General features: G+C 41.2%; 1 protein-coding gene across 5 annotated transcripts in view; it reads left to right on the top strand.

The window, feature by feature from the left end:
- Nucleotides 1–27,899, top strand: part of efr3a (EFR3 homolog A (S. cerevisiae)) — a 255,404-nt gene that overhangs the window by 70,399 nt on the left and 157,106 nt on the right. For 4 of the 5 annotated variants that reach the window (XM_041189697.1, XM_041189696.1, XM_041189694.1 and 1 more), the window contains 2 exons: nt 8,761–8,898; nt 16,680–16,756. In XM_041189697.1, the coding sequence (XP_041045631.1) occupies nt 8,808–8,898; nt 16,680–16,756 (168 nt within the window). In that variant the 5' untranslated portion in view covers nt 8,761–8,807. The remainder of the gene's footprint in view (nt 1–8,760; nt 8,899–16,679; nt 16,757–27,899) is intronic. The other variant, XM_041189698.1, reaches the window with a different exon arrangement.

The following is a 27,899-nucleotide window of genomic DNA, read 5'->3' as shown; positions in this document are numbered from 1 at the left end:
TCCTCTCTTTATGACTACCCCATCCAATATCTCGCAGTGCTCCTCCTGGACTACGATATCTACATCCTCTCTTTCCTTTGTAAACACGGAGATAAAATATTTATTCAAAACCCTTCCCACAGCCTCTGCATCTACACACAAGTTTCCATTTTCATCTCTGATAGGTCCCACTTTTTCCTTAACTAACCTTTTAGCAGTAATGTATTGGTAAAATATCTTTGGGTTATCTTTAGGTTTACTTGCTAATCCTTTTTTCATGCTGTCTCTTTGATTTCCTTATATGCTTTTTTACTTCGTCCCTGTACTTCCTATATTTGTCTAGGCTATCTGCAGTGCTTGGTTCTTTGTGCCTATCGTACGCTTTCTTTTTCTGTTTGATCTTCCCATGTATTCCTCTAGACAACCAGCGAGGTCTAGATTTGGCAGTACCACTCTTATTTTTGTAGGGGGCATGTCTACTTTGTACAATTAGGATCTCGCTTTTTAGTACTACCCACTGGTTTTCCACTGTTTTATCCTCCAGCAGTGCTATCCAGTCCACCTTAGCCAAGTTCCTTCTCGTTTCTGCAAAATTTGCCTTCCCCCAGATCAAGACTTTTACTCCTGGCTTGTCTCTGTCCTTTTCCATGGTAATGCTAAATCTAACTGATCACTGTCCCCGATATGGTCGCCAACTGTCACTTCACCCATTTGCCCTTCTTTGTTCCCCAAGACTAGGTCTAGAATTGCATCTCCTCTCGTTGAGTTTGTCACTAATTGGTTGAAAATATTTTCCTGGACACACTGCTTGAATTTTTCTCCCTCAGTGCCCCTTATATTGTTTGAATCCTAGTTGATATTAGGATAGTTGAAATCTCCTAATATTATTGCCCTCTTGTTCTTACAAGCAGAAATTTGCCTACATATTTGTTCTTCTATCTACCTTTTCACTATTTGGGGGTCTGTAGTATACTCCCAGTAGTGTGACTGTCCCTTTTTTATTTCTAAGCTCAATCCATAAAGCCTCATCTGGTGACTCATTTAGTATATCATCCCTTCTCACAACTGGAATTGAATCTTTGACCATTAGTGCTGCCCCGATCTCTCCCCCCCCCCCACCCCTGCCTCCTTTTTTTTATCTTCTACTCTATCGTGTCTGAAGACTCTATAACCAGGGATATTTAACTGCTAGTTTTGTCCCTCCTTTAGCTAGGTCTCTATTTTAGCAGTGACATCCTGCTGCCATGTTGTACCTGTGCCCTTAACTCTACCTTGTTTGTATTACTCCTTGCATTGAAGTATAAACAGTTTAATCCCATCAATTTCCCTTGCTGGACACTTTGTAAACATTGCATCTCCTGTAACTCCATATCTATCACAACGTCCCTAGCTAATGCTCTACCTTAATTTTTCTGATCTGCATCTGACCTATCTGATCCTGCTCCTGGGATCCCATCCCCCTGCCACACTAGTTTAAATACTCCCCAACAGAACTAGCAAAAGCCCCCGCAAGGACACTGGTCTCAGCTTTGCCTGGGTGCAGCCCGTCCGGTTTGTACAGGTCCCATCTTCCCCAGAACCGGTCCCAGTGCCTCAAGAATCTGAATCCGTCCTAGCTACACCACCTATCCAGCTACGTGTTCATTTGGTTTATCCTCTTTTTCCTGCTCTCGCTAGCACGTGGAGCTGGGAGTAATCCTGAGATTACTACATTTGAGGCCCTGCATTTTAATTTATCTCCTAACTTCCTGTACTGAGCTTGCAGGTCCTCATCCCTTAGTTTACCTATGTCATAGGTACCAATGTGTACCACGACCACTGGCTGTTTACCTTCCCTCCCCAGAATGTCCTGCAGCTGCTCCATGACAACCTGGACCCCGGCACTAGGGAGGCAACATACCATCCTTGATTTACGTTTGCGGCCATAGAAGCATCTGTCTGTGCCCCTAACTATTGAATCCCCTATCACAATAGCCCTGCCACTTGTTTTCCTCCCACCCCTCTGAGCAGCAAAGCCACCCACGGTGCTGTGAACTTGGCTCTTGCTGCTTTCCCCTGATAGGCCATCCCCTAGCCCCCCCAACAGTATCCAAAGTGGTACATCTGTTACAGAGGGGGATGACCACAGGGGACTCCTGCACTACCTTCCTGAGTCTTTTACTGTTCCTGATGGTCACCCATTCCCTTTCTGCCTGTGTAATCTTCACCTGTGGTGTGACCACCTCGCTAAACGTGCTATCCACGACTTGCTCAGCATCGCGGATGCTCCACAATGAGTCCACCCACAGCTCCAGCTCCGAAATCCAGTTAGTTAGAAGCTGCATTTGGACACACCTGCACACATGGTCACCAGGGACGCTGGAAGCGTTCCTCATTTCCCGCATCCTGCAGGAGGAGCATATCACTGATCTGAGATGTCTTGCCATGACGTCCCTCTTGATTAAGCTAGTTACTCCCTTAAAAAATACGCTAGCTCGGGACCTTATTTATGTTAGCTAGGAACCTTGTTTCTTGACTAATTATGCTTGTACAGTACTACTCTATACTTTTTTTTTAGCTCCCACCTCAGCATTAAGCAATTAATTACTTTAATAGAAAAAAAACTCACCAGGATTTACTCAACAATTAGCTGCTTTGTTTTTTAAATCCACTTTTTGGAGAGTGTCCCTCACAGGTCTGATGCACTCTTGAAGGTACTGCCTCTTCCTCTTTTTTTGGTTTGAGGATAAGGGAGGGATGGAAACACTACAGCAATGTAATGTTTGGGGCTATTCCGTTCTTTGACAGTGGGCCCTCCTCGATCCCCTTCTGAATTGCGGTGACTGCACTGACTCCTCCCACAATGCTTCTCAGTCACTTCTCACTACCGGCCTCTGTTGGATCCCTTCCTGTCACACTCTGGGTATCATTACCTGAATCGCTGCCCTGCAAGGCTGCCATATCCTTTTGCTTTGTAAACGTACATATTCCCTGTCCAGAACCCTCCCATCCACCCCCACCCAACCCCTGCTCCACCAATTTAATTTAAAGCCCTCTCTACAGTCCCAGTTATTAGATTCGCTAGGACACTGGTCCTAGCACAGTTCAAATGAAGTCTGTCTTACTGGAACAGCTCCTTTCTACCCCAGTACTAGTGCCAGTGCCCCATGAACTGAAACCCATTCCTCCCATGCCAGTCTTTGACTCTCACATTTAACTGCTTGACTTTATTTAAAACAATGCCAGTTTGCCTGTGGCTCAGTGAGTAATACCAAAATGATTACCTTGGAGGTTCTGCTTTTTTAATCTGGCTCCCCTAACTGTTCAAATTCTTTCAGCAGAACCTCTTTTCTAGTCTTCTCAGTGTTGTTGGTACCAACAAGCACAATGACATTTGGATCCCTCCCCTCCCACTCCATTTTCCTCTCCAGCCCTGAGGAATGTCCTTAACCATGGCACAGACAGGCAACACAGCCTTCAGGACTCATGCTCACGGCTGCAGAGAAAAGTATCTATCCCCCTAATTATACTGTCCCCTACCACTACTACGTTCGTATTTCCTCCCCCCACTTGAATGGCTCCCTGTACCATGGTGTTGTGGTCAGTTCGCTCAACTTCTCTGCAGTCCCCACTCTCGTCCACACAGCTTGCAAGAATCTCGTAACTGTTGGACAAATGCAGGGGCCGAGGCTCCTCGAACACTACGCCCTTGGTCCCCGTAGCTGCCTCACCTGCAGTCACACCCTCCTGTCCCTGATCATGGACCAAATTTGAATTACCTAATCTGAGTTGTGTGTCCACCTCCTGGAGCAAATTGTCCAGGTAACTTTCCCCCTCCCTGTGGCGCAATGTCTGCAGCTCGGATTCCAGCTCCTCAGCTCAGATCTGAAATTCCTTGAGCTGCAGACACTTACTACAGATGTGTTTGCTCTGGATCATCTTGGTGTCCAGCAGCTTCCGCATGCTGCAGCAGCAACAACACATCGCCTGTCCTGTCGTCACAATTGTATTTTGTTATATTTATTAATTAGTTACTCTAGTATCCCTGCTCTTTACACATGAAGAATCCTGTGCTCTTTACACTTTATTGTAATTAATTTTTTTACACCAGTATCAATCTTATACATAACAAGCTATTTTTAAGAAAAAGAGAGGAAAAAAGACTAGAGACCTAAACACAAACTAAAGACCTTACTTTTACTTTTAAGACTAGAAATATTCACCAATCTTACTCGCCGATCAGTTGCTTTCCCTGCACTCTTGTCACGTTGTGGTTTGTAACATCACTCTGCCGCTGGTCTCTCTGCAGGATCCACTCTTTTATCCTCTCCCGCTCACCTCTCACTCAAAATATACTGTTTTGAGCCTTAAGAATAGAATAAACCTTAAAATCACTTACCAGATACTTACCAATTAACCAGCTTCTCCTGGAGCAGAGCAAGAATCAATTCCTGGAGGCTGAAAAAGTTTAGGCAAAAGCAACCAAATACCTCTTTCCCTTTCTCCGCTTAGCTCCCTGGAGGCTCAACTCTGGCATTCTTGGAGGAGGAATTCATCAAGGCTCCTCAGACAGCACCTTCCAAACCAACGACCACTACCGTATTGAAGGACAAGGGCAGCAGATGAATGGGAGGACCACCACCTGCAAGTTATCCTCCAAGTCACTCACCATGCTGACTTGGAAATATATCGTCATTCTTCACTGTCTCTGGGTCAAATTCCTGGAACTCCCTTCCTAACAGCACTGTGGGTGTACCTACACCACATGGACAGCAGCAGTTCAAGAAGGCAGTTCACTACCTTCTCAAGTGCAACTAGGGCTGGGCAATAAATGCTGGCCCAGCCAGCGAAGCCCACATCCCGTGAACGAATAATTAAAAAAATGATGCACACAAACAGCCAACAGAAATCACCAGCTGCCACTATGGGTCATCTTGGGTTTGGGGTTTCTTTAGGGTTTGCCTATTACTCTAAGAATGCTACCATAGACTGGTATTCATAAAACCCATTCCTGTTTAGTTACGGATCTATATACATCTCATTAGTCTACACAAGTACTTCTGCTTCCCACCAGGTCTGTCTTAATCATGTGACATTGCATCATAGTTACATCAGAAGCACCTGATACAGATGTAACTACTGATGTTAACCCTTTACTCTATAAGTGGTAAGATCAACCAAGTTGAATTCTGTGGGAAAGTTGGGAAGTGAGGAGGGATAAGGCACGACAGTTTTTCAGTTCTCTAGCCATGTAGATTTTCATGCTAATTGAAGGTGGAATAAAGCTTTGTGGGACGAAATTAGTAGTGCTCTCTTGTTTATTTTACGTTCATAAGTTTAATGCAGTAGAAGCTCAAATAGGTGGCAAATTGTGAAAATGAATAAAGGTGTTCCTGGAGTCAGAAGAGCTTCTGAGCAGATGGAGAGCTTACATGTTTCTGCACAGGCCAATGAAGTTTCTCTTGGAAACTATATTTTCTACAGCAAATGAACTGGATTCCAGTGCAGTTTGAAGTATTTTTCTCCAGTGTAAATACAGTATTGATAATTCAATAACTGCTCTTAATTCAAATCTTTTGGTAAATTAGGATTAGACGCACAAGAATTTGTTTAATGGATGAGGGTAGCATTAACTATATTAGTTTTATGCTGAGAAAAGTGATTATTTGGGATGCCAAACTGCATTGTAAGTAGAATCCGCAGGAATATTGCTCTACCCAAGGACGGACAATATTCCACTTAAATGATTTTCTTGGATAAATTCATCATAAAAGCCAGCAAAGCACAATTTTTTTTTGGTTAGTGGGACATGTCCTCACAGCACCTGGCCTTAATTTACAGCTTCTCTGGAAAACAGATGGATGTTCTACACAAGAAAGGCTTGTAATGAAAAACAAAAACATAAATACCTGGAAAAACTCAGCAGGTCTGGCAGCATCTGCGGAGAGGAACACAGTTAACGTTTCGAGTCTGTATGACTCTTCAGGGGACTTGAAACGCTAACTGTATTCCTCTCCGCAGATGCTGCCAGACCTGCTGAGTTTTTCCAGGTGTTTTTGTTTTGGATTTTCAGCATCTGCAGTTTTTTGCTTTTAGGCTTGTAATGAAGCTATGTATTATGTTCTCAAATGCAAACTGGAGCATTCCCTGTTGCGTGGTTTATCTTTTCAGATGGTAATCAGTTCACTCTATTTAAACTAGTTGAAGGTCACTAATAAAGAATCTGTATATCCTGTTTTATTTCTACCAAAACAAGTAGAGTACAAGTATAGAAGTATAGTTTATTTTAGACCTGCAGCACTGAGCCACTTACAGCTTGTTTCATAGCACTAGCGTTATTTTTCATCAAAGGATTTGAAACAAGAACAGCTATTGAACAATTAACACCATATCACATTTTATACAGGAGAAAAATTCTGTTTTAACGTGCCATTGTTGCAACATAACATGCTGCACATGAAGGTGTTTGCAATCCCATTTGAGTTTACCTTGCATTATGTGCATCACAGCCAGTATCGAGTTAGCCTTTCTGCTTAAGCAGATTAACCAAATGACCATTCTTCTGAAATGTCAGTGAACAAACAAATGCTCCTCTTCCCGTTGCAGTTTATTGCATTCCCTACTGTAGCGAAATGAGAGTTACAACCTGCTTCAAATTTGTGTAAATTTGTATTCAGTTAGCATTTCCATGAACAAAGTAACCTGGATTACCTTCTTAAAAAACATATTTTAAATTGTTACTAGGAGCAATTATATTTTCTTACTGTAGTAGTGCCAAATGTTGTAAAAACTCCTTGCACTAGTGAAACACATCAGAGGATGTGTTTGCATAGTACCAGTTATTGAGAGTAACCAATAACTGCTTTGCCACACAATTGAAGTAGTTCGGAATTGAGCAAACGTGCATTTGTTTTTAAAGTTTAGCCGTTAGACATCGACACGTGCATTCTGAGATTCATTGGGTTTTTGTATGTTTTGCTCTACAAATCCTGTCTCCGGGTACTTGATAGCTATAGAAATGGGTTTTGATATGTCGTTAGTTTCTTTGTTACAATACTCAAGAGAACTAACTTTGGTGAAAGTACATCAGTTTTTTCAGAGGCTGTTATAGCTTGAGTTTGCAATATCCAAAAATCAGCACGTGGCCTTTTAGGTGTTCTCCCAAATCTTATAAGAACCAGACAACCCACGCAATCCCATTTTATACCACTCCAAATTGCTACGCAATTGATCAGAACACTCGATCAATCCCTCACTTCTACCTTTTGTCTTTATCCCCAGTAAATCTTTACTCTCTTCCCACTTGGTGCTTTCTCACTAACATGGCCCCATCTTTTCACCTTTAAGTCCAGGGATTCAGACCTGAGTGCATCCGGCGTACAATTGATTTAGTCTTTCTCCGTCAGATCTAGCTGGACCACAGCAAGTCGGGTCTCACTTTCCTCTATCAAAATCGCTAACTACTGTAAGGTCATCCTCAAATGAAAATCCCTGGATTTTTTTCCTCCCCACAATCATGCTTACACCACTGTTTCCCACCCCTCCCCCCCAACCTGAAGTGTGAGGAACTCATGGACCTTGTGTCAATAAGATTGAGATCATCTGTTCCTCAACTGCACCCACCACAAGAACCACAGACAATAATGAGATAATGATCAGCTGAATGTGTTTGAGTAATGTCAGCTGAGGGATAAATATTGAGCAAGACACTGGGAGACCACCTCTACTCTTTTGAAATAGTGCCTTGCAATCTTTTGCATCATGTGAGAGGTCAGGCAAAGGCTCGGTTTAAAAGCTGAACAGGCTACACCTCCAACAGCACAGCGCTCTTTTTTGGTACTGTAATGACATGTCAGCTTAAATTGTGCTCAGGTTTCTGCAGTGAGCCTTAAACCCACAAGATACTAGCCGCTAAGGTGGATACCTCTGACACTAGCACATAGACCTCTGCCTTAATATGTAATAGTTTCTGAAGTGAAGTTGTGGAACTTCAGGACACAAAAATACAGCATTGAAAGTTAAAATGTACTGAAGGCCCATGGTGCCCTTAATGCTCCTCCTGCTTCTTAACTGCAAACTTAAAAAGGGGTGGGGGTGAAATCAGTGAGTTTTAGGCATATGAAATGTCTGATACTGCTAGGTTAAGTGTACTTTTTAAATCCTTGTTTTGGATAACCTTTATTTAAACGTGTGTTTCCATTACTATATTGTATTAGTTTCTTCATTGTTGGCTTGTAGTTTTGAGATTGCACCTTGCAAACCTAGCACAAGTCAATGTTGCTGTGTTGCTCATCTGAAAGCATGCTGCTGTTCCCTGTAGTTTGTTATCCCTCCTGAATCCTTGTGTGCTTTTCAGTCTAATCTTTGCTATGGTTGTTCAGGATAACATTACTGGTACTGACTTCCCTAGGTGGCAGAGGCTACAAGGTTTGTATAAATGGTCCACTCCAAATCTGCTAAATTAAAAAGGAAAACTCCAGCATTGGGTGAGCATGTAATTAAACTCTTCCAATATGTTTTCTCAGCTGGAGAAACTTACTTCATTTAAACTTTCAGTTTGCATCCTTCTGGACTGACATATGACCAGTATCTCCCTCATTCTAAAAGGGGAACTTTTTAACATTAGACAATCACCATTGTATTCTGACGGCTTGTATCCCCAGTTTTAACATCCTGTTTGCCTAGTCAGTGGCCATACTTGATGTTAATTGGAAACGTATTTATCTGATATAACCTCATCTAGTGTTACTGTAAACAGAATCCGAAGATAATCTGTCTGACTGTGGGTATACAATTCTGTAGGTGCAGTGAAATCTAAGTCTTAAGTCTGAAGCTACAGAGTGTACAGGATGCGAAGGTATATTCAGGTACCAAGAGCTGAACCTGAACAAGTCTACAGGTTTAACACTGGGTGGGAACCAAGACCCTTACTTTCCTGTGGTAAGTTAGAATAATGTACTTTATATTTATACTACACTTTATCTAGATTTATATGATAAAACAATGTTTCTGTGGGAGATATAATTAATTTGATTTCTGAAAAATACAATACTAACATTCTCTCACAAGGAACCCTATAACAATACTATGGACTGATTTTTATAAGTCTGTATGTATAAATCTTTCAAACCTTTGGACTGAAACACTGGTATAGAATTTCTGCAGGGGTGCATTGATCTGCCATATAACTTTGGAAAAGCCAGAGAAAACTGTTGTTCACAATGTTTCTCGAGTTCTGCTGACCTTCCACTGAAGTTACGACAGATGATCAGAGAATTCTGTGGAAATTCCAAGCAGATATGTTTAGCAATATACATTGTATGTTGTATTCTTAAAACTAGACTTACATTTATTAATTGTATAGTTGTGCATTGTTTTTATAGCACAGAAACGTGCCATTTGGCCCACTTGGCTTTTGGTGTTTAACCCTTAAATAATGTTAAAGACCTCCATCTAGTCATCTTTGAGGCTATCTCCTAGAGAAAAGAGCTCTAACCAGTTCAATCTTTCCTGTTGGGTATAATCTCATGGTATCACTCTAGTAACCCTTTTTTTTACACCACCTCCAGTGCCTGTGTCCTTTTTATAATCTGGAGATCAGACTGTTTCCAAGTGGTCTAACCGTTGGTTCTGTATGATGTAATTTCTCTGCTTTTTGATTCTATACTTCTAGGAATAAAGCCTAATGCTTTTTTAAAGCTTTATTGACATGTATCATTACTTTTTGTACTTTGTGTATTTGTACTTCCAGGTTCTTCCGCTCCCTTATCTCATTTAGATACTTATTTTCCGAGGAGTGTGTGGTCTCCTTATTCTTTCAACCCGAATGCACCACTTACCATCACTGAAGTTATTTGCCAATTACATTTCCATTTGGCAAGTTAATTAATGTTTTCCTGTATTTTGTTGCCGTGCTCTTCTGCAATAACTACACCAACCAATTTGGTGCCATCTGCAAGTTTTGAAATGGTACTTTCGATTAATGAGAGCAATTGTTCATGTAAATTGTGAATAGAAGTGAATTCCAGCACTGATTTTTGATCCTTCCCACCTTTTTTGCCTCTCTGAGGGGACCACCTTTAGCATTTACTCACATTCTCCCTCCCCCTCCCCTAACATCCTCATTTTTCTTTTTAAATTTTTATATGTAGAATGATGTCCTATTTTTTACATTCCTTGATTTAATTTCATAGTTTCCCTTTGCCTTCCGAATTGTTTTTGATCTCTTTCCTAAGCTGTTTGTATTCCTTTTTGCCATTCTCAACTTTTTTGCCCGTGCACTTAATGTATGCCTTTTCCTTCAGCTTGCCCTTTATTTCTTTTCTTTAGTTTGTCCTTTATTTCTTCATTCATCCATGCTGTGTCCTTACTTGCTAGTTTGTTCTTGATTTTGTGGGATATATTTCTCCTGGACCCTCTTAATCACCATATTAAATGTTTCCCACTGCTAATCTATTTCTTTAGTTCCATTGTCATACCCTTATCAGTTTTTCTTTTCCAATGTATTACCTTGTCTTTATCTTATGCCCTTCGCAATCTTAAACCTTAGGATGTGATCACCCTTGCCTAAATGTTCCCCTGTATCTTTTTTTAATTCTTTCATGGGAAATGAGTGTCGCTGACAAGGCCAGCATTTGTTGCCCACCCCTAATTGCCTTTGAACATAGTGGCTTCTTAGGCCATTTCAGAGGGCAGTTAAGAGTCAACCAAATTGTTGTGGATCTGAAGTCACATGTAGGCCAGACCAGGTAAGGATGGCAGATTTCCTTCCCTAAAGGACATTAGTAAACCAGATGGGTTTTTAACAACAATCAAAAGTAGTTTCATGGTCACCATTATTGAGACTAGCTTTATATTCCAGATTTATTAACTGAATTAAAATTTCACCAGCTGCTGTGGTGGGATTTGAACCCATGTCCCCAGAGCATTAGTCTGGACCTCCGGATTACTAGTCCAGCAATATTACCACTACACCACCATCTCCCCACGTTCTAGTTCATTTCTCATTGTAGCTCCAGCAGTGCTCCCACTTGTTATATGCTGGTTAACTGTGGTAAGTAAGGAAAAGGTGTCAAATTGAATCTAATTTATTTTGTAGATTTTTGTTTGTTCTGTCCAAATGGCTACTGCACTTAATTTCTGGCGCCAGATGGATGGACAGTTGGGCCATTTGGTAGACAACAGTAATTGTTGCTAAAAGTGTTGTCTTTAATTCTCAACTATAATATTGTTATGGTTGGTAGTGTTTTTTGGTTGTAGTGACCTTGACTGAATGCACCAGCAATGATGTCTGTTCTGCGTTAGTGTGTGGGTGTTGACATCTGTTGCTGTATGTAACATTCCCTTAACTATTACACAGGAAATGTGTTTTAACTCCAGTTTATTCAGCCTAGATCCATTCTTACATCATTGAAGTTGGTCTTCCCCTAGTTAATTAGTCTTACTCTGGATTGCTCCTTGTCCTTTTCCATAGCCAACTTAAACCTTATGATGCAATGATGACTGTCCCATAAATGTTCTCCTACTGACACTTGATGTACTTGACCAACTCATTCCCAAGAACCAGATCTAGCAGTGCTTCCTTTCGTGTTGGACTGAAAGCATACTGCTATAGAAAATTTTCCATGAAGGCAGCAGAGGATGTCTTGCCGCCACCCCGCCCTATACGCTATTAAGATACCAATCTGTATTCAAATAATTAAAGTTTCCCATTATAACTACTCTAAAATGTTTGCACAGCTTTGCAATTTCCTTGCAAGTTTGTTCCTCTACATCCTTCCCAGGTGGCCAGCAAGCTATGCTGAGCAATGTAATTGCATCTTTTTTGTTCTTTAACTCTAGCTAAATGGATTTTGTCCTTGAACCCTGTGGGGCAACCTCTTTCTCCTGCACTGCAGTGCTGTCCTTAATCAATACCACCACCCCTCTTCTTCTTCCTTTCCTATCTTTTCTGAACACCTTGTATCCAAGAATATTTAACACCCAGTCCTGCCCAAGGTCTCTGTTATAGCCATAACATCGTATTTCCATGTGGCAATGTGTCTGTAATTTACCAATCTTATTTACCACAAACACTCTTCCCATTAACTTACATGTACAGTAATTCTGATTTAGACTTTATTACCTTCTCCCTAACTCTGACCCCACCTGTTAAGTAACTAATTTTAGTGCAACCTATCTCTCCTAGTATTCTGTGCACCTTGGTATTTCTCTCTGATATTATCTCCTGGTTCTCACAACCCTGCCAAGTTAGGTTAAGCCCTCACCAGTAGCCCTAGCAAATTTCCCCATAAGTAACTCAGCTAAACTTTGTTTAGGTGCAACCAATCCAGCCTGTACCTGTCCCATCTCGCCCAGAGCTGGTCCGAATGTCTCAGGAATCTAAAGGCCTCCCTCCACCATCTTTCCAGCCATGTATTCATCTGCTCATCCTCCAATTTCTATAATTACATTTGCATGATGCTGGGAGTAACCTGAAGATTACTACTTTTGAGGTCCTATTTACTGATTTCCTACCTAGCTCTCTAAATTTTGCAGGACCACATCCCTCTTTCTGCCCATATTATTTATACCATTGTGGACCATGACTGCTAGCTGTTCACCCTCCCTCCTCTGCAGCTGCTCAGTGACATCCTTGAACCTGGCACCAGGGAGGCAACACACCATCCTGGATTCACGTCTGTGGCCACAGGAACACCTGTCTTTTCCCCCAACTATCAAATCACCTAACTCTCTTGTTCTTCCAGTCTTCCTTGTACCCCCTGTACAGCTGAACCACCTGTGGTGCTTGGACTTTTCTCTGGCTGCACTCCCCCCCAGATGCAGCATCATTCTTACCAGTATTCAGAATACTGGTTGCAGAGTGGGATGCACTCAGATGACTATGCCTGTTTCTACTTGACTGACTGGTGGTCACTGATTCCCCTATCCCCGCATACCCGAAAGCTGCGGGGTGACCTTGTCCATCAAGATGCTATCCATGAAGCTCTCAACCTCACTGATGTTCCGCAGTGATGCCAGCTGCTGCTCAAGTTCCAAAACACAGAGCTGAAACTGCTGCAAACGATGACCCTTCCTGCAGAAATAGTTATCCAGGGCATAGAAGCATCCTGGGGTTCCTACTAAGTGCAGAATGTGCACTGCAGGCACATTGTTGCAGCATGGTAGGAACAGCCCTACCATTTCTGTTAGTTAATAACCTTGTTACTTATAATATACCTTACTGCAGCAAATTAAATCTTTATCAAGACTAATAAACCTTAATATTTACATTTACAACTGGTAAATTATGTTGATATGTATGTAAAATTTCATTAAAGGCTGCTTTTAATAACAGTTCTTTGTCTAACTCTATTTTATGATCATAGCATTTTAATTTGTGTAATTCTTGCCTTTAATGCAGGATTGTGATCAGTGTTGTGAAAAATAAACATTCTTGCTATTCTACAGTTTAAATATTTCTCTCATACCCTTGCAGTGTTTAGCTCTAGTTACTGTAGGGCATGGGATTAAGCATATTAATTAAGCTAATGTATTTTGATGCTGACTGGTAAAGGCTCATCTGATCATCAGTAAAACACCATGGTGTTTTTGCTGTGCTTTGATTGACACAGGAACATGCACTAAAGAGACTATAAACAATAGGCACTAAAATGTAGAGGTGGCTGCTGTCCTGTACAAAGAACATTTGCAGCTGTTGCTGTCTTCAATTTTCTTGAATTTGTTAATCCTAATTTGTGTATTATCTTTTGCTTTGGTGATTAAAAGTGCTATACCACACCACAAATTGCTTGATTTTAGCACAGGCTACTGTTTTTTGACTTCTGAATGTCCTTTTACTGTTGGATAAATTTAGGCAGTGTAGCCTAATTATGTAATATTTTCTAATTAATGTTAACTTGCATCTAAGTATTAAGAACTTTCTACTCTGTGGACTATCTGAGACTAAGTAAGTTATTTATCTTGACCTTAAAAGCGATGAATGCTGTACTTTTGTGCAATATTTCCCATGAATTTTGAATTCCAACGCTACCTTAAATCTACTTATTCAGAATTAATTTTGAAGGAAGGCTGTAGTAAAATCTTGCTAAGTCCCCTGTTGTGCATTGGCATCTGCAAGAAAGAGGTTGATGATGACCTCATTTAACACATCTGTGGTGCCACTAATGTGATTGTGGGGATGAGAACTCATGGAGTGATGGTCTTTGAATTCCACAAGTAAATGTTCCCCCTTCTTCATAGCCTTCCTTCTGATTTGTTCCTTCCATGTGTTTGTGCTTTCATTATATGGCTTCATCTAAGATCTAAGACACTCGAAGTGGAATTTTACTTCATGCTGCAGAATATCTATTTGATCCAGCTACACAACCAGCTGTACAAACCAGTGAATGTTGCTTGAATTGTTCATCCACATTAAATGGGTCAGATAAATGAGATTGCCCCAGTTGATTTTAAGTAACACAATTTCAATTCATTCGCTCTTGCAGATCACTTAAACGAAAAGTCAGTTTCTCAATACTTGGATAAGCAAAAGGCATTTGGGCATTTCTAAACAGTATATCACAAACAATGTCTATCTTATTCTTTGCACTAACATTACTTATTTTCAAGATGTTATGAAAATATTTTTTACTCAGGGGTTACACTTGCGTTGGAATTTTGTTTCCTCATTTTGTCAGGATTCCTTTCCGTAATGTAGATTTTCCAGGCTATAACCTGACAGCTGTGATAGACCCATAGGCCTGAATCTTCTGGTCGGCATGTAGGGGCGGGCTAAACTCACCAACGAGTAAAATGATGCACGGTGACGTTGGGCATGCGTCCTGATGTCACCGCATGACTTTCAGATCATCAGTTTGGCGGACGCGCACTGGAGTTGGCTGCATGCATGTCGAACTGTCAAAGGCCTATTAAGGCCATTTAAATAGCAATTAAAAGAATTAACATAACTGCCCGTCCTACCTTGAGGATGACGGGCAGGTGAAAAGCCAAGGCGGCCTTTGCATTTATCATGAAATCTCATCCACAGGCAGGATGTCGTTTCATGAAGGCTTTATAAATCAAATGAAAATTTTTATTAAATATCAGTGACATGTCCCAGCTCATGTGACACTGTCATATAAGGGGACATGTCTGAATATTTTTATTTCAAATAATAATCAAACGAATCTCCCTGAGGCATCTCTGTGCATCAGAGAGATTTCTGCCCTTTCACGCGCGTGTGACTCTCCCTCCTCCCCCCGCCCGCACAGGGAGCGCTCAGCACTTCTGGGTACGCGTCTCGCTGGGCAAGCCTTCGTTGATCCACCCATGTAAAATGGCAGTGCTCAGCTGATCACGGGCAGCGATTGGCTCTGCGCCCGCTCCGCTCAGCACCCCCCACCCCCGTAGAATCTAACAGCACAGAAGGTGGTTATTTGGCCCGTTATGCCTATGCCAGTTCTTTGAAAGAATTGTCCCATTTATTCCCATGCTCTAGCATTTTCCTCATAACACTACAAATTAACCCCTGTTCAAGTACATGTCCAATTCCCTTTTGAAATTTCCTATAATCTGTTTCCAGCACCCTTTCAGGTAGTGCATTCCAGATCTTAATGCTCCAAAAAAAAATCTCCCAATTTCCCCTGTAGTTATTCAGCCAATTATTTTAAATCTATGATCTCTAGTTACTGACCCACTTGCCAGTGGAAACTGTTTTACCATATTTGTTTTATCAAAGTGCCCCTCCCCATAATTTTGAATATCTGTTTAGATCTCCTCTTAATCTTGCCTGCTTAAAGAAGAACAAGTGCTGAGCTTCTCCAATCTCTTCACAAAACTGAAATCCCTTATCTCTGGTATCATCCTGGTAAGCCTCCTCTGTACCCTCTCCGAGGCTTTGACAGCCTTCCTAAATTGTGTGCTCAGAATTGTACAAAACTGCAGTGCAGGCATAACCAGAGATTTGTAAAAGTTTAGCATTACTGACTTGTTTGCAGTCCCTGCCACTCTCAAATTACTGAAATTGGCTCTTTTCCAATTGGATATTTTCACCTTTTGATTTTTATATGTCCCATTCCATACTTGACTTAATTAGATCATGATCACAATTACTTAAATGTTCCCCCACTGCAACACACTCCATTTGTCCTACATCATTCCCTAGCATTGGATCTACTGCTACTTCCTTTGTCATTGGGTTAGGAACATTGAACCCTATAGTATGCTGTCCCTCTAGAATTGTGATATTATTGATCAATACTTTAACCCTGCCGTACCACCCCCTCTAACCCAACACCACCACCGCCTAATCTCAATCCCTTCCTTGGGCCTAACCCCAATCCCTTCCCTGTCTTTCCTCAATACATTAGAGCCAGAAATGTTTAGTTCCCATTCCAGCTTGTGTTTAAGCTGGGTCTCCTTTATAGACACTAAATCATAACCCCATGTGGCAACTTGTAGCTTGTCAACCTTATTTATAACATTCCTGTCATCAACATGCATGCATTCTAACACCATGCTGGTCTGTTTTGCTTATTTTCCTCCCTAATTCCTGCTCTGTCTAAACTTTTTTATGTTCTGTTTCTGTTTATTACTCTGTTTTCTATGTACCTCGTCTGTCCTTTGCTGCTGCTGTGTCTTGGTCTGTCGTTTCCCCCCCCCCCCCCATCCCCACTAGTTCAATTATTAGTAGTTAGCAATTAATAGTTAGTAATTAATTAGTACATTTTGTTGTTTTGCAGGAATATGTGGCTGCTGTGGTGCCTTCCGCCCACGATACAAACGCTTGGTAGATAATATCTTTCCTGAAGATCCAAAGGTAAATGAATAATGTAATTAAAATCTCAGTTCTGTTGTTTTTAAGTGGAAATGTTTAAATCTCCTGTTTCAGTTGAACTTCATGGAGTTGCAAGTACCATAATACTCAAAACAAATTAACTGAATTTGATCTAGTTTTCCTTAACCAGGACTAATTTGGTTGATGTTGAGCATATCTTTTTATTTTAAGTGATTATCTCTAGGATCATTCAATGTTGTGGGCTTGATATTATTAGTCGACATGGCCCAATAAACTTCAGCCCCAGCGTTATAGGCTATTACCAGCGACTGCTGCTTTTGGTTCAGATTGGCACATCCAAGCCTGAAATCAGCACCTGGATTTTGAAAAATGGCTCATATTCTTTGAGCAGTACAGATAAACCTTGTCTTCCTTTGTGGGGAAGTGCCTCTCATACCTGGAGAGTTAGTGAGAGAAGTGTTCGTGATGGCGGGAAAATGAAATCTCTGTATTTTTCTTTTATTATTCACTCACGGGATGTGGGCTTCGCTGGCTGGCCAGCATTTATTGCCCATCCCTTAGTTGCCCTTGAAAAGATGGTGGTGAGCTGCCTTCTTGAACTGCTGCAGTCCATATGGTGTAGGTATGCCCACAGTGCTGTTAGGAAGGGGGTCCCAGGATTTTGACCCAGAGACAGTGAAGGAACGACGATATATTTCCAAGTCAGATGGTGAGTGACTTGGAGGGGAACTTCTAGGTGGTGGTTTTCCCATCTATCTGCTGCCCTTGTCCTTCTAGGTGGTAGTGGTTGTGGGTTTGGGAGGTGCTGCCTAAGGAGCCTTGATGAATTCCTGCAGTGCATCTTGTAGATGGTACACACTGCTGCTATTGTGCGTCAGTGGTAGAGGGAGTGAATGTGGATGTGGTGCCAGTGGTGCCAATCATGTGGACTGATTTGTCCTGGACGGTGGCAAGCTTCTTAAGCGTTGTGGGAGGTGCACTCATATAAGCAACCAGGTAGCAATGACCATCATTACACGTTCCCAAAATATTTGAAGCAGTTCATTGACCTATTGATATTGCTCCTGCTGCGATGTTGCAGCATGATTGGTGTTGATTGTGACATATTTCGACAAAAATAAAACAAACTGTACGTTGCATTACACCTTGACGTTCAATGGCATTGCCATCACTGAATCCCCCACTATCAACATCCTTGGGGTTACCATTGACCAGAAACTAACTAGACCAGCCATATAAATATTGTGGCTACAAGAACAGGTTAGAGGTTCAGAATCCTGTGGTGAGTAACTCACCACCTGACTCCCCAAAGCCTGTCCACCATCTACAAGGCACAAGTCAGGAGTGTGATGGAATACTCCCCACTTGCCTGGATGAGCGCAGCTCCAACAACATGCAAGAAGCTTGACATCATCCTTGATTGGCACCTCATCCACAAATATTCACTCCTCCCTCCGCCGGCGCAGTGGTAGCAGTGTGTACCATCTACAAGCTGCACTGCAGGAATTCACCAAGGATCTTTAGGCAGCACCTTCCAAACCCACGACAACTACCATCTAGAAGTGTAAGGGCAGCAGACACATGGGAACACCACCACCTGGGGCAAAATTTTCCGCTCAGCATATGTGCCTGACCGTTAAATTGTGCGCGATTACGTTGGGCGAGCATCCTGACGTTATCATGCATTCACGCAATATTTCAGTTGGCGGGCACGCGTGAGAGTTGGCAGTGTGCCCGCTGACAATTAAGAGGCCTATTAAGGCCATTAATCATTTAATTAACCACTATTTTTCACTGCTCGTCCAACGCTACAGCAAGGCGGCCTTTGGATTTTTGATGAAACCTCATCCAAGGGTGGGATAAGCTTTCAGATAATTTAAAAAATAAATAAAAATGTTTGGAAAGCATTTTTATCATCAACCTGTTTTGGAAAGTGATTCTTATGTGTGAAAATCTTTTCCAAGATTTTAAAACCTTTATTTAAGGGTTTAAAAATCTTCAGCTCCCTGAAGCAGCTCTCTGCCTTCAGGGAGCTTTATTGCGTGCTCTCCCGCGCCTGAACTGACTTCAGTGCTTGCCCTCCTCCCACCGTCACCCCAGCAGCACTGAGCCTTTCAGCACGTGTTTCATGCTGGCGGGCCGTTAACTGGCCAGCCAACGTGAAATTGCAGTCGGGGGCCGATCATGGGTGGCAGGCTATTTCCCAACCACTCCCAGGCCCGCCTGCTGCACCCGCCCGATGACAAAATCCTGTCCCTGGAAGTTCCCCTCCATGCCACTCACCTTGGAAATAAATTGCTATTCCTTCACTGCCACTGGCTCAAAATCCTGGAGATCCCTCCCTGACAGCACCGTTGCAATGAATAAAAAAAATACTGCTTCTGGGTGATTGGATCTGAATTTCGGTGGCTTTAAGCTGCCATCCTGAAGTGATCTTTTTGTTTATCTTCTCCATATGACGGTTGCCCCCAGATGACTTTCTTGCATTGCATTGTTGAATATGAACTCATTCACTGCTAGAGATGAAATTTTTCACTGACACTATTTGGTCCATAGATTGCAAGATGACTTTCAGTAGTAAAGAATTACCTGGGTGGGGGAGAGAGATCCAAACACAAGACCAATTGGAGAGCAATATTTAGTTTGCACTGAGTAACTCGAATGCTGTCTTGCTTCAAGATGTTTAGAGAAATTGTGCAAAAGTTGCCTTACTTGGATGTACTTTTTGATTTCACCTTCACTGGTATTAACTCAGTATGGTACTCAAATTAATTGTATTGCTGAAAAAGGGTCATGCTTTTGAAGCTCTTCATCTTGCACTCATCAGGATAGACCCAAGGATGCCAAATTTCTAAAGTAACAACAGTTTATACTGCATGAGAAAAGGGGTGCTGATTGGTTGGCAAGTCAGCTCTGGTCGAGCGACCATTGCACCAGCGAGCTATTGTCCCCCTTGCTTTTGTTTATTTGAGAAAGGTGCAAAGGCCCAAAACACAAACCTAAAGAGCAAATTTTGGAGTTTCAATTTCTACAACATGTATCAAGATCTATCCTGTGTTCAGTCACACCGCCACGAATGGCCATAAATGTTAAGCAATTTCAATAAATCTCAAAAGGTATTTGCTTTTAACCAATGAGCCACATCAGGAAAACCAAAATAAGTCAAGGACCTCTGCAGCAAGAGAAAAGATATTGGGCAAGAGGACCTTTCAATGGTAAGGTAAAGCAGACAATGGAGGGATTTATTGATGAGGTAAGGATTTCAAATTTATTACAGTAGGGGATGAAGATCCAGTATAAGTTAGCGAAGATGGAGATAATGGGTGAATGTGATTTAACACATGATCAAAAGTAGAATAATCTTGATACGTGGTGTAGCGACCTTGGCAGTGTACTGTCAGTTAGGAGGTTTGTGCATTGGACCTATGCATTCTGGAAACTGCACTGAGATATTCCACCTATGTGTGGACTCTTACAACCCCAGGAGATATTTTTAGTGCCTAACCATCTAGCTCACAACCCCTCCTTCTGCCTGCCCCTACTGTTATATTTTTTTAGATTAGACTTATGGGGATAAATTTCCAAAGATTATGTTCAACTGTTGGGAGTACCTCTTTCTTAGTTTTTGGCTAAGAATGAGGAGGAAATAGAAGAATGTGCAAAACATTTGTTGCCCTCTTGTCAATGCGTTATGAGCAATGAAGGTCATCCATGGCTCAGTAAAACATGCCTCTTTCATGCTACCCCTAAAAATTTTCCATTCCGTTCCATGCGTGATTTATCACCAGGAATTTTATAGGGGTTAATACTTCATGAACAGTCATTTTGAGTGCTAAATTATAACTACTGCAGCTGTGTATAGGTTAGGTTAGTAAGTTAGGATGCTGCATTCTGGAAACTCACAATGTTCATTTATAAAGGATGAGAGAAGATGCTTACCATCATTTCATTCAGCAACATTTGTGAACAATGACCAGTGAATGCCATTTGAAATGGTCTGTTCAATGTGTAGGATACCACTTGGGCTGATTTCAGTCATATAGAATCACAAAATAGTTACATCACAGAAGCTTTTCAGCCGACGAAGCCCGTACCAGTTCTCTGCAAAAGAAATTCAGTTAGTTCCACTCCCCTGCCTTTTCCCAGTAGCCAAGCATTTTTTTCCTTCAAGTACCTTTAATTCCCCTTTGACAGCCACAATTGTATCTGCCTTCACAATACACTCAGGCAATGCATTCCAGATCATAACCACTTGCTGTGTTAAATAAGTTTTATTTCATGCCACCTTAGGCTGTTCTGTCACTCACCTTAAGCCAATGTCCCCTGGTTCTTGACTTTCTGTAAATGGGAACAGTTTTTCTCTCCACTCTTTCCAGACCCAACATGCTTTTGATGATCCCTAACAAATTTCCTCTCTGCTTTTTCTTCTTGGATTATAACAACCCCAGCATCTCCAATGTATCCATGTAACTGAAGTCCATCATCCCTGGAACCATTCTCGTAACTCTTTTCTGCATCATCTCTAAAGCTTTCACATCCATCCTAAAGTGCAGTGACCAGAATTGGACCCAAAAGCCAAGTTGTGACCAGACCAAAGCTTTATAAAAGTTTATTATAACTTACTTTTGTACTCTGCTCTATTTGTAAAGCCCAAGATTCCATGTACATTTTTAACTGCTTTCTCAACTTACCTTGCCACTGTCAATGATTTCAATCCGTACATATGCCCCTAAGTCACCTCTGTTCCTGCACTCCCTTTACAATTGTACCCTTTAGTTTATATTGCCCCTCTTCATTCTTCTTAACAAAACGTGTCACCTTGTGACTCTCTGCATTAAATTTCAACTGTTGCTTGTTCACCCGTTCCACCAGTGTCTCTATGTTCTCTTAAAGAATATCGCTAGACTCTTCGCAGTTCACAATACTTCCAAGTTTTGTCAACTGGAAATTTCAAAATTGTGCCTTGTACACCGAAGTTTAATATATTAATATAGATCAAGATCAGCTCTGATTTGGTTGCCCTACCTTTTCCCCCCAACATGTGACTGCATCTAGACTGTACCTTAACCATTGCCTCTTTTAAAGGCATTGTTCAATTCCATTTTTGCCTGCCAATCTTTGACTCTCATCTACTTGGGCCAGATCTGTTCTCAACCTCCTGAAATTGGCCCTCCTCCAATTAGTGTTTTTACTCTAGATTGTTCCTTTTCTTCTTTCATGTCTAATCTGAATCTTATGCTTTAATAAGTGTTCCTTAGAGTTCCCTTACTGACCACTTGATTTCTTAAAACCAGATCTATCAAGACCTTCCTGGTTGGGCCAGAAACATGCTGATCAAGAAGATTCTCCTGACCATGCTTCAGAAATTCTACTTCTCTTTACACTAGTATTTTCCTAGGCTATATGAGGATAATTAAAGCTCCCCATTATCATTACTCTGTAGTTATTGAACCTCACTGATATTTCTGTGTAAATTTGCTCCTCTATATCCTTCCCACTTTTTGGTGACCTATAGAATAGACCCAGTCGTGCCAAGGCACCCCTATTGTTTCTTAACTCTAGCCATGTAGATTCTGACCTTGACTCTTCCAGGTTTCTCCAGCACTGTTATATTCCCCTTATTCAATAGTTCTACCCTTTCTCCTTCTATTACTTCCCTATCTACCCTGAACATCTTTTATCCAGGAAAGCTCATGCTCAATAGTGCCCTTTTTGGAGCCAGGCCTCTGTTGTCACCACATCATATTCTCGTGTGGCTGTTTGCAGCTGCAGATCACCAACCTGGTTTACCAAGTTTTGTGCATTTACCTACACGCATTGTAAACCTAATTTAGACATATTGCATTCCCTCTTAGCCTGACCCCATCTACTCTGTTACCATTTTTTATTTTGGTGCTATCTATCCCTTCCAATTATTTGTACATCTTGTTTCTCCTTTCTAACGATATATTCTGTTCCCATCCTCTTGTTAAATTAGTTTAACCCTCACCAACAGCACTAACAAATCTCCCTGCGAGGACATTGGCCCCAGATCTGTTGAAGTGCAACCATTCCATAGAGGTGCCACCTTCCCTGGAACTGGTCCCAATGCCCCAGGAATCTAAAACCCACCGCCCCCTACCATCTATCCAACCACTCATTCACCTACTCTACCCAGCTATTTCTGTATTCTCAAGCACGTGGCAATGAGCACAATCCGGAGATTACCTTTCCTAGAACCCTGAAATCTGCTGATAGGACCTAATGTGCTTTCTACCTGTCATTAGTACTGATATGGACTGTAACCACTAGTTGTTCAAACTACCACTTCCAAATGTTCTTCAGCTGCTGAGTAACATCCAGAACTCTGGTAATATGGAAGCAACATTCCATCCTGAAATCAGGTCTGTGACCACTGAAGTACCTGTCTGTTCCCCTAACTATTGAATCCTTTATCACTGATAGATTCTTGATCATCCTTCTCCTCTCCACCCACAGTGCAGCTGAGCCAAACATGGTCCTGTGCTTTTGGCTTTAGCTGCACTCCACAGAGGAATCATCACCCTCACCATTTTGAATACTGGATAGAGAGCTAGATGGAGACTCCACTATATCCTCCTTGTCTGTCTGTTGGTTACCCATTCCCTCCCTGCCTGTGTTAAAGTCACTGTGCATACGTAGAGGAAAGGATGAATCAGAAGCCAGTCTTTTCCTTAATCCAGGTTTATTCCCAAGACTACAGAGTAAAGGCACTAATTCTTCTTGTTTTCTCCTACACCCAGTGTGAACTGGTTTTTATATACTTGCAATAATTCCCTAATCTTTTCCAATTGGTGGCAACTACTGTCAATTATAAGCTTAAAGCATGCACTCCATTGCAGCAAGATTCCATCATTAACAGCCTGTACACTTAAGCTGTGGAATGACCACCTCCAAAAACACCTTGTGGATACACCACAGTGATTCCAGCTGGCACTTGAGGTCTGAAACTCTTGTCCAGGACATAAGCGTCTTTTCCAAATGGTACAGAATGTGTATTCAAGGGCATGAAGGTACCCGTACCTCCATGAATTAGACTAACTAAACTTATTAAAATAATACTTGAGACTTAAAACCTTAAGATTTAATACTTAAAACTTTACCCTTTTTAAACCCAGTTTAATTATTTAGTTCCTTATCTTAAATCCTTAGTGTAGTATAAGAATGTTTGGGTTAATGTGGGACTAGGGAAACAGTACACCCACAGTATGATGTAGAGAGACACATGACAATGGACATAAGACAAAATGGTGTGGAGAGAATCTGAGAGAACTTGGCCAGCACCTAGATAGGGCTGTACCTTGGAAATATATATATAGTTATGGGTTAACAATAAACGGTTTATGTTGAAGCACACAAGCCTCTAGACCCTTTAGTGAGACACCAAACAACCTTATAACATGGTGGCAGCAGGAGAAGGACCCCAAAATCCCAGCACAACTAACAAACCCATACCTCAAAGAAGCTGGAAAGGAACCCAGAATCTCAAGGCATTAAAGACTAAAGAAACTGAAACCTGACCTGAGCAAAGTGCCCCTGATTTGAAGACACAGCTGGAGATCACCTCCATTGCAGACATGGAGGATGAAGGGCAGAAGCAAAATCCTCTCTACAGCTAAAGGCCTCCACCAGAGCACATGGAGGACTATTGCCAAACCTGAGAGAATTCAGAGCCAAAGGACCTAGCCAAAAGTGAGCAAAATTTAAAAAAGGCTGAACTTACCTTTTAAAAATAACCTGGGCACTAATCAGACTGGCGCGGATGAAGGAATGCTGCAGCTGGCTCCAAAGTTGGCACCATACCACTTAACAGCTGAAACCGAATGATTGAAACAAAACTTTTAAAATAGCAGCAAGAGCCTAAAAGTGCCTTCCTATTGAGTTTTTAAACATAATAAACAAACAAACCATTTAGGTCAGGTACTTGAAGATTTCTTGCAGAATTGATTAGTTAAAGAATTGGGCCCGTGATTGTAGTGGGAGCCTACCGAAACCCACCAGGTATGGGAAGAAATGAGAATGGTTGCTGCCCCGCCATTTTGAAAGATAAAGAATTAAAGCTGTAATCCCCTGTTCTTAAAATGGCCATGGGTAGTAAATTAAAACTGCCAGATCAGTTTGAGTTAATGCAGGTGCCTAATCAGGTGCAAAATTGGGTGTTATGGAGAACACTTTTAAATTACAGAAGTAAATTAAGATTAAGTAGGAAACCAGAGGAAGTGCAAGTTAATACATTCTTGTATTTATTTGGTGAATTTGCCAACATTGTAATCATAAGTCAAGGTATAGATGAATCCTCAACCACATTTAGTGAGATATTAAAAGCCTTTGACCAGTATTTTAAACTCCAAGTTTGTGGTGGGTGCACAACTTCAAAGGTATAAAACATCCCCAATAAAGTACCGAAAGTGCAAGGAGACCCCAGGGGGAGGGAGACAATACTCAATCAGAACACAAGATGGTCATAAACCATGTCAGTGCAATGAAATGCACGGACCGAAGAGTTTAGTACAGAGGAAAGGAGAGGCTGAGAAGTAGTTGAAAGGCTTAAAAGAGCTTTTTGAAAATGCTGACATAGTACCCAAACTGCAATAGCAAGTGTCGGTACGGAGCAAGCATATGGCTGTGAATGCAGGAACTTTACCTGATGTATCCTAAAAGCAACAAAACCTGCGAAAAGAAAATGAAGTTAATCTATAGGAAAATGTTTCTATCAAAGCAGAGTTTGAAGAACTCAACCAGAGGCATAGCCAAGCATAACAGTAGGCAGAAGAGGTATTCAAAGAAGTTACTGCCCTGAAAGACTCTTTGAAAAATCGATATGTGGCCCTGGAAAAGTACAAGTTTAAAAAAGATATTGCATACTACTTCAGTATGTTGCCTTCTCACTATTGATAGTTCCAACACAGTTTTTTTCTGAAGTGCAACATGTGTCGGCAAGAGGTCAACAAGAAAATACACAGTTGAAAGAATGGCTAACCATCCTCCAAGATCAAATGCAAAAAGGGGTACATAGCCCTTCAGCAGCAAGAAGACTCTCTTGAACAGCAGAACAGAAGAGCAGCAGAAATAAAGTCTAGGAAAAATTACGAAACTCAAGTTGAAGCAATTGAGTTTTTCAAAGATAAGGAGAACCTGTTGAAATGCCTTCACCTTCCTTGTACAAGGATCTCTTGGGCCAAAGTTTGTTCCTGTGGAAAATTACAAAGAGAAGCAAAATGCGTTTAATGTTGCTCTGAACAATCTGAAGAACCAATTAGCAGAGAAGACTTAGCAATGTTCAATATTCCAGGAGAAAGGCAAGAGATTCAAGAAAGACTTAAAAGCTGAAGAACCAACTGAATGGAAAAGAGAGGAGGCATTGAAAAGCAAAGCTACAGAACTTTCTAAGCTGTGAGCGGACACCGAAGCCATGAGTAGCATGGTTACAGAACTGAAATAAGTTGACGTTTCGGAGACAGCCTTGTCCAACAGTGAATCAAAACAAGGGCAAGAACAAAGTTCTGCTGCAGGTGGAGGAAAAGGAGACAAATAAGATCAGAAAATGTAAATCCCAGTGCTGAAGATCAAGGAACTAGAAGGAAAAGCACTAGATGCCTCAAACTTACTGAGAACCATCAAGTTGTTGAAAAACGACATGGCTGAAATGAAAATTGGGAACCTAGAATGTCAAGAAAAAGTTGAACAGTTGCAAGAGAAAGTAGAAGTTCCCACAGGAGCATGAAGCATTTGAAACACCCAGCGGAAGTAAAATTTTAAAATGTGAGCTTGAAGGAGAGCACAGAGGAATTAGGCTCTGCTAAGGTAAAACTGTTTAGTGCAGAGAACCAACTTTCACTTATGAAAGTTAATTTGCTAATGAAAAATTAGAACTTGCCGAACTTCAAGTATCAGAAGTATCTATTAAAGCTTGAAAAATACCTGGAACAGGAAGATGAGTTACAGAAGAATCAGAACAGTTGGTTGAATGCAGGATTAACAACCAAAACTGATGAAACGTTGGAACTTCATCATGAAGGGACAATGAAATTCTTGAACTTCGATCCAATCTAAAAAACATGAAAGATGAGATGTACAGTATGAAAGAACAAATCCAGACTTTAAAAAACAGATAAAGAAAATTCTAAGAAACAGATTGAGGTTCTAATGAGCGAATTGGAAAAACTAAGGAGGAGTGTCAGTGACCATGGAGGAGAGATTCCAAGAGGAACTGGATATCCAGCTGAAGATGTTAAGGCTTGCATAAGGATTCCGCAGATAAATCTGAAATAAAGACAACTGAACTCACCAAAGTGAACTGAATGAAAAGATGAATGAGCTTGAAAAAGAACTTTAAAATAGGAGACTAAACAAATATTTGAGTGAAATTGTGAAACAAATGGAAATTAAGGTTTTTTTTTTGGTAAGTCAACTTCCAGGATGAACATGGCATACCCCACTGAAAAAAGAAAACCTGAGTCCACTCTATGAATGAGCAGAGCGAATGTTTCCTCTGGAAGGAGCGGGATAAGCAAATGGTATCTGACCACAGAAGGCGGGAGGTTTATAAAAAGAAACCCAACACCAAGGAGCACTAAAAGCGAATCAGACGAAGACACCCAAGTACCAGAAATAGAATACTACGTTATGGCACAGTCGATGGTAAATGCTGAGCTACTCAAATCCCAAAGTGAAACTTGAAATAACTGTGACAACCTGTTTTCCAATTCTTATATATTTTGAGATACATGCCTTGAATTCAGTAGAAATAAGGCCATCAAGTCTTTTAGTTTTTTTTTTACAAAACTAAATTAAGCATTTATTAATAGAAGAAATGATTTTAAGCACATACACGGGTCTACAAATTACTAATATGATAACTTCTAATTCCCCTAATTAATCTAACTCCCAGTTACACCTCTGTTAAGGCAACAGTAAAACCCAGGCAAAGTGCACACCCTGGGCAGTCGAAGTGAGCTTTTCTCAGCTTCAGTTCCATGTAGATAGCAGCTTGAGGCTTCGATGCTGGAGGCTTTTCACACTTGTGTGAACATCCTTCACATCTTTCTTTCCTTCACATAGCCTTCTCTCCTTTATTTGTATTTTCCCCTTTGTATGCAAATTCCCATTGTTTCACTGTCTTTGGACTTTATCTCTCTAATAATAA

The sequence above is a fragment of the Carcharodon carcharias genome, chromosome 6, assembly GCF_017639515.1.
Source record: "Carcharodon carcharias isolate sCarCar2 chromosome 6, sCarCar2.pri, whole genome shotgun sequence".
Classification (NCBI taxonomy): Eukaryota; Metazoa; Chordata; class Chondrichthyes; order Lamniformes; family Lamnidae; genus Carcharodon; species Carcharodon carcharias.
Note: the sequence above shows the minus strand (reverse complement) of the source record. Positions and strands in the feature narration are given on the sequence as shown.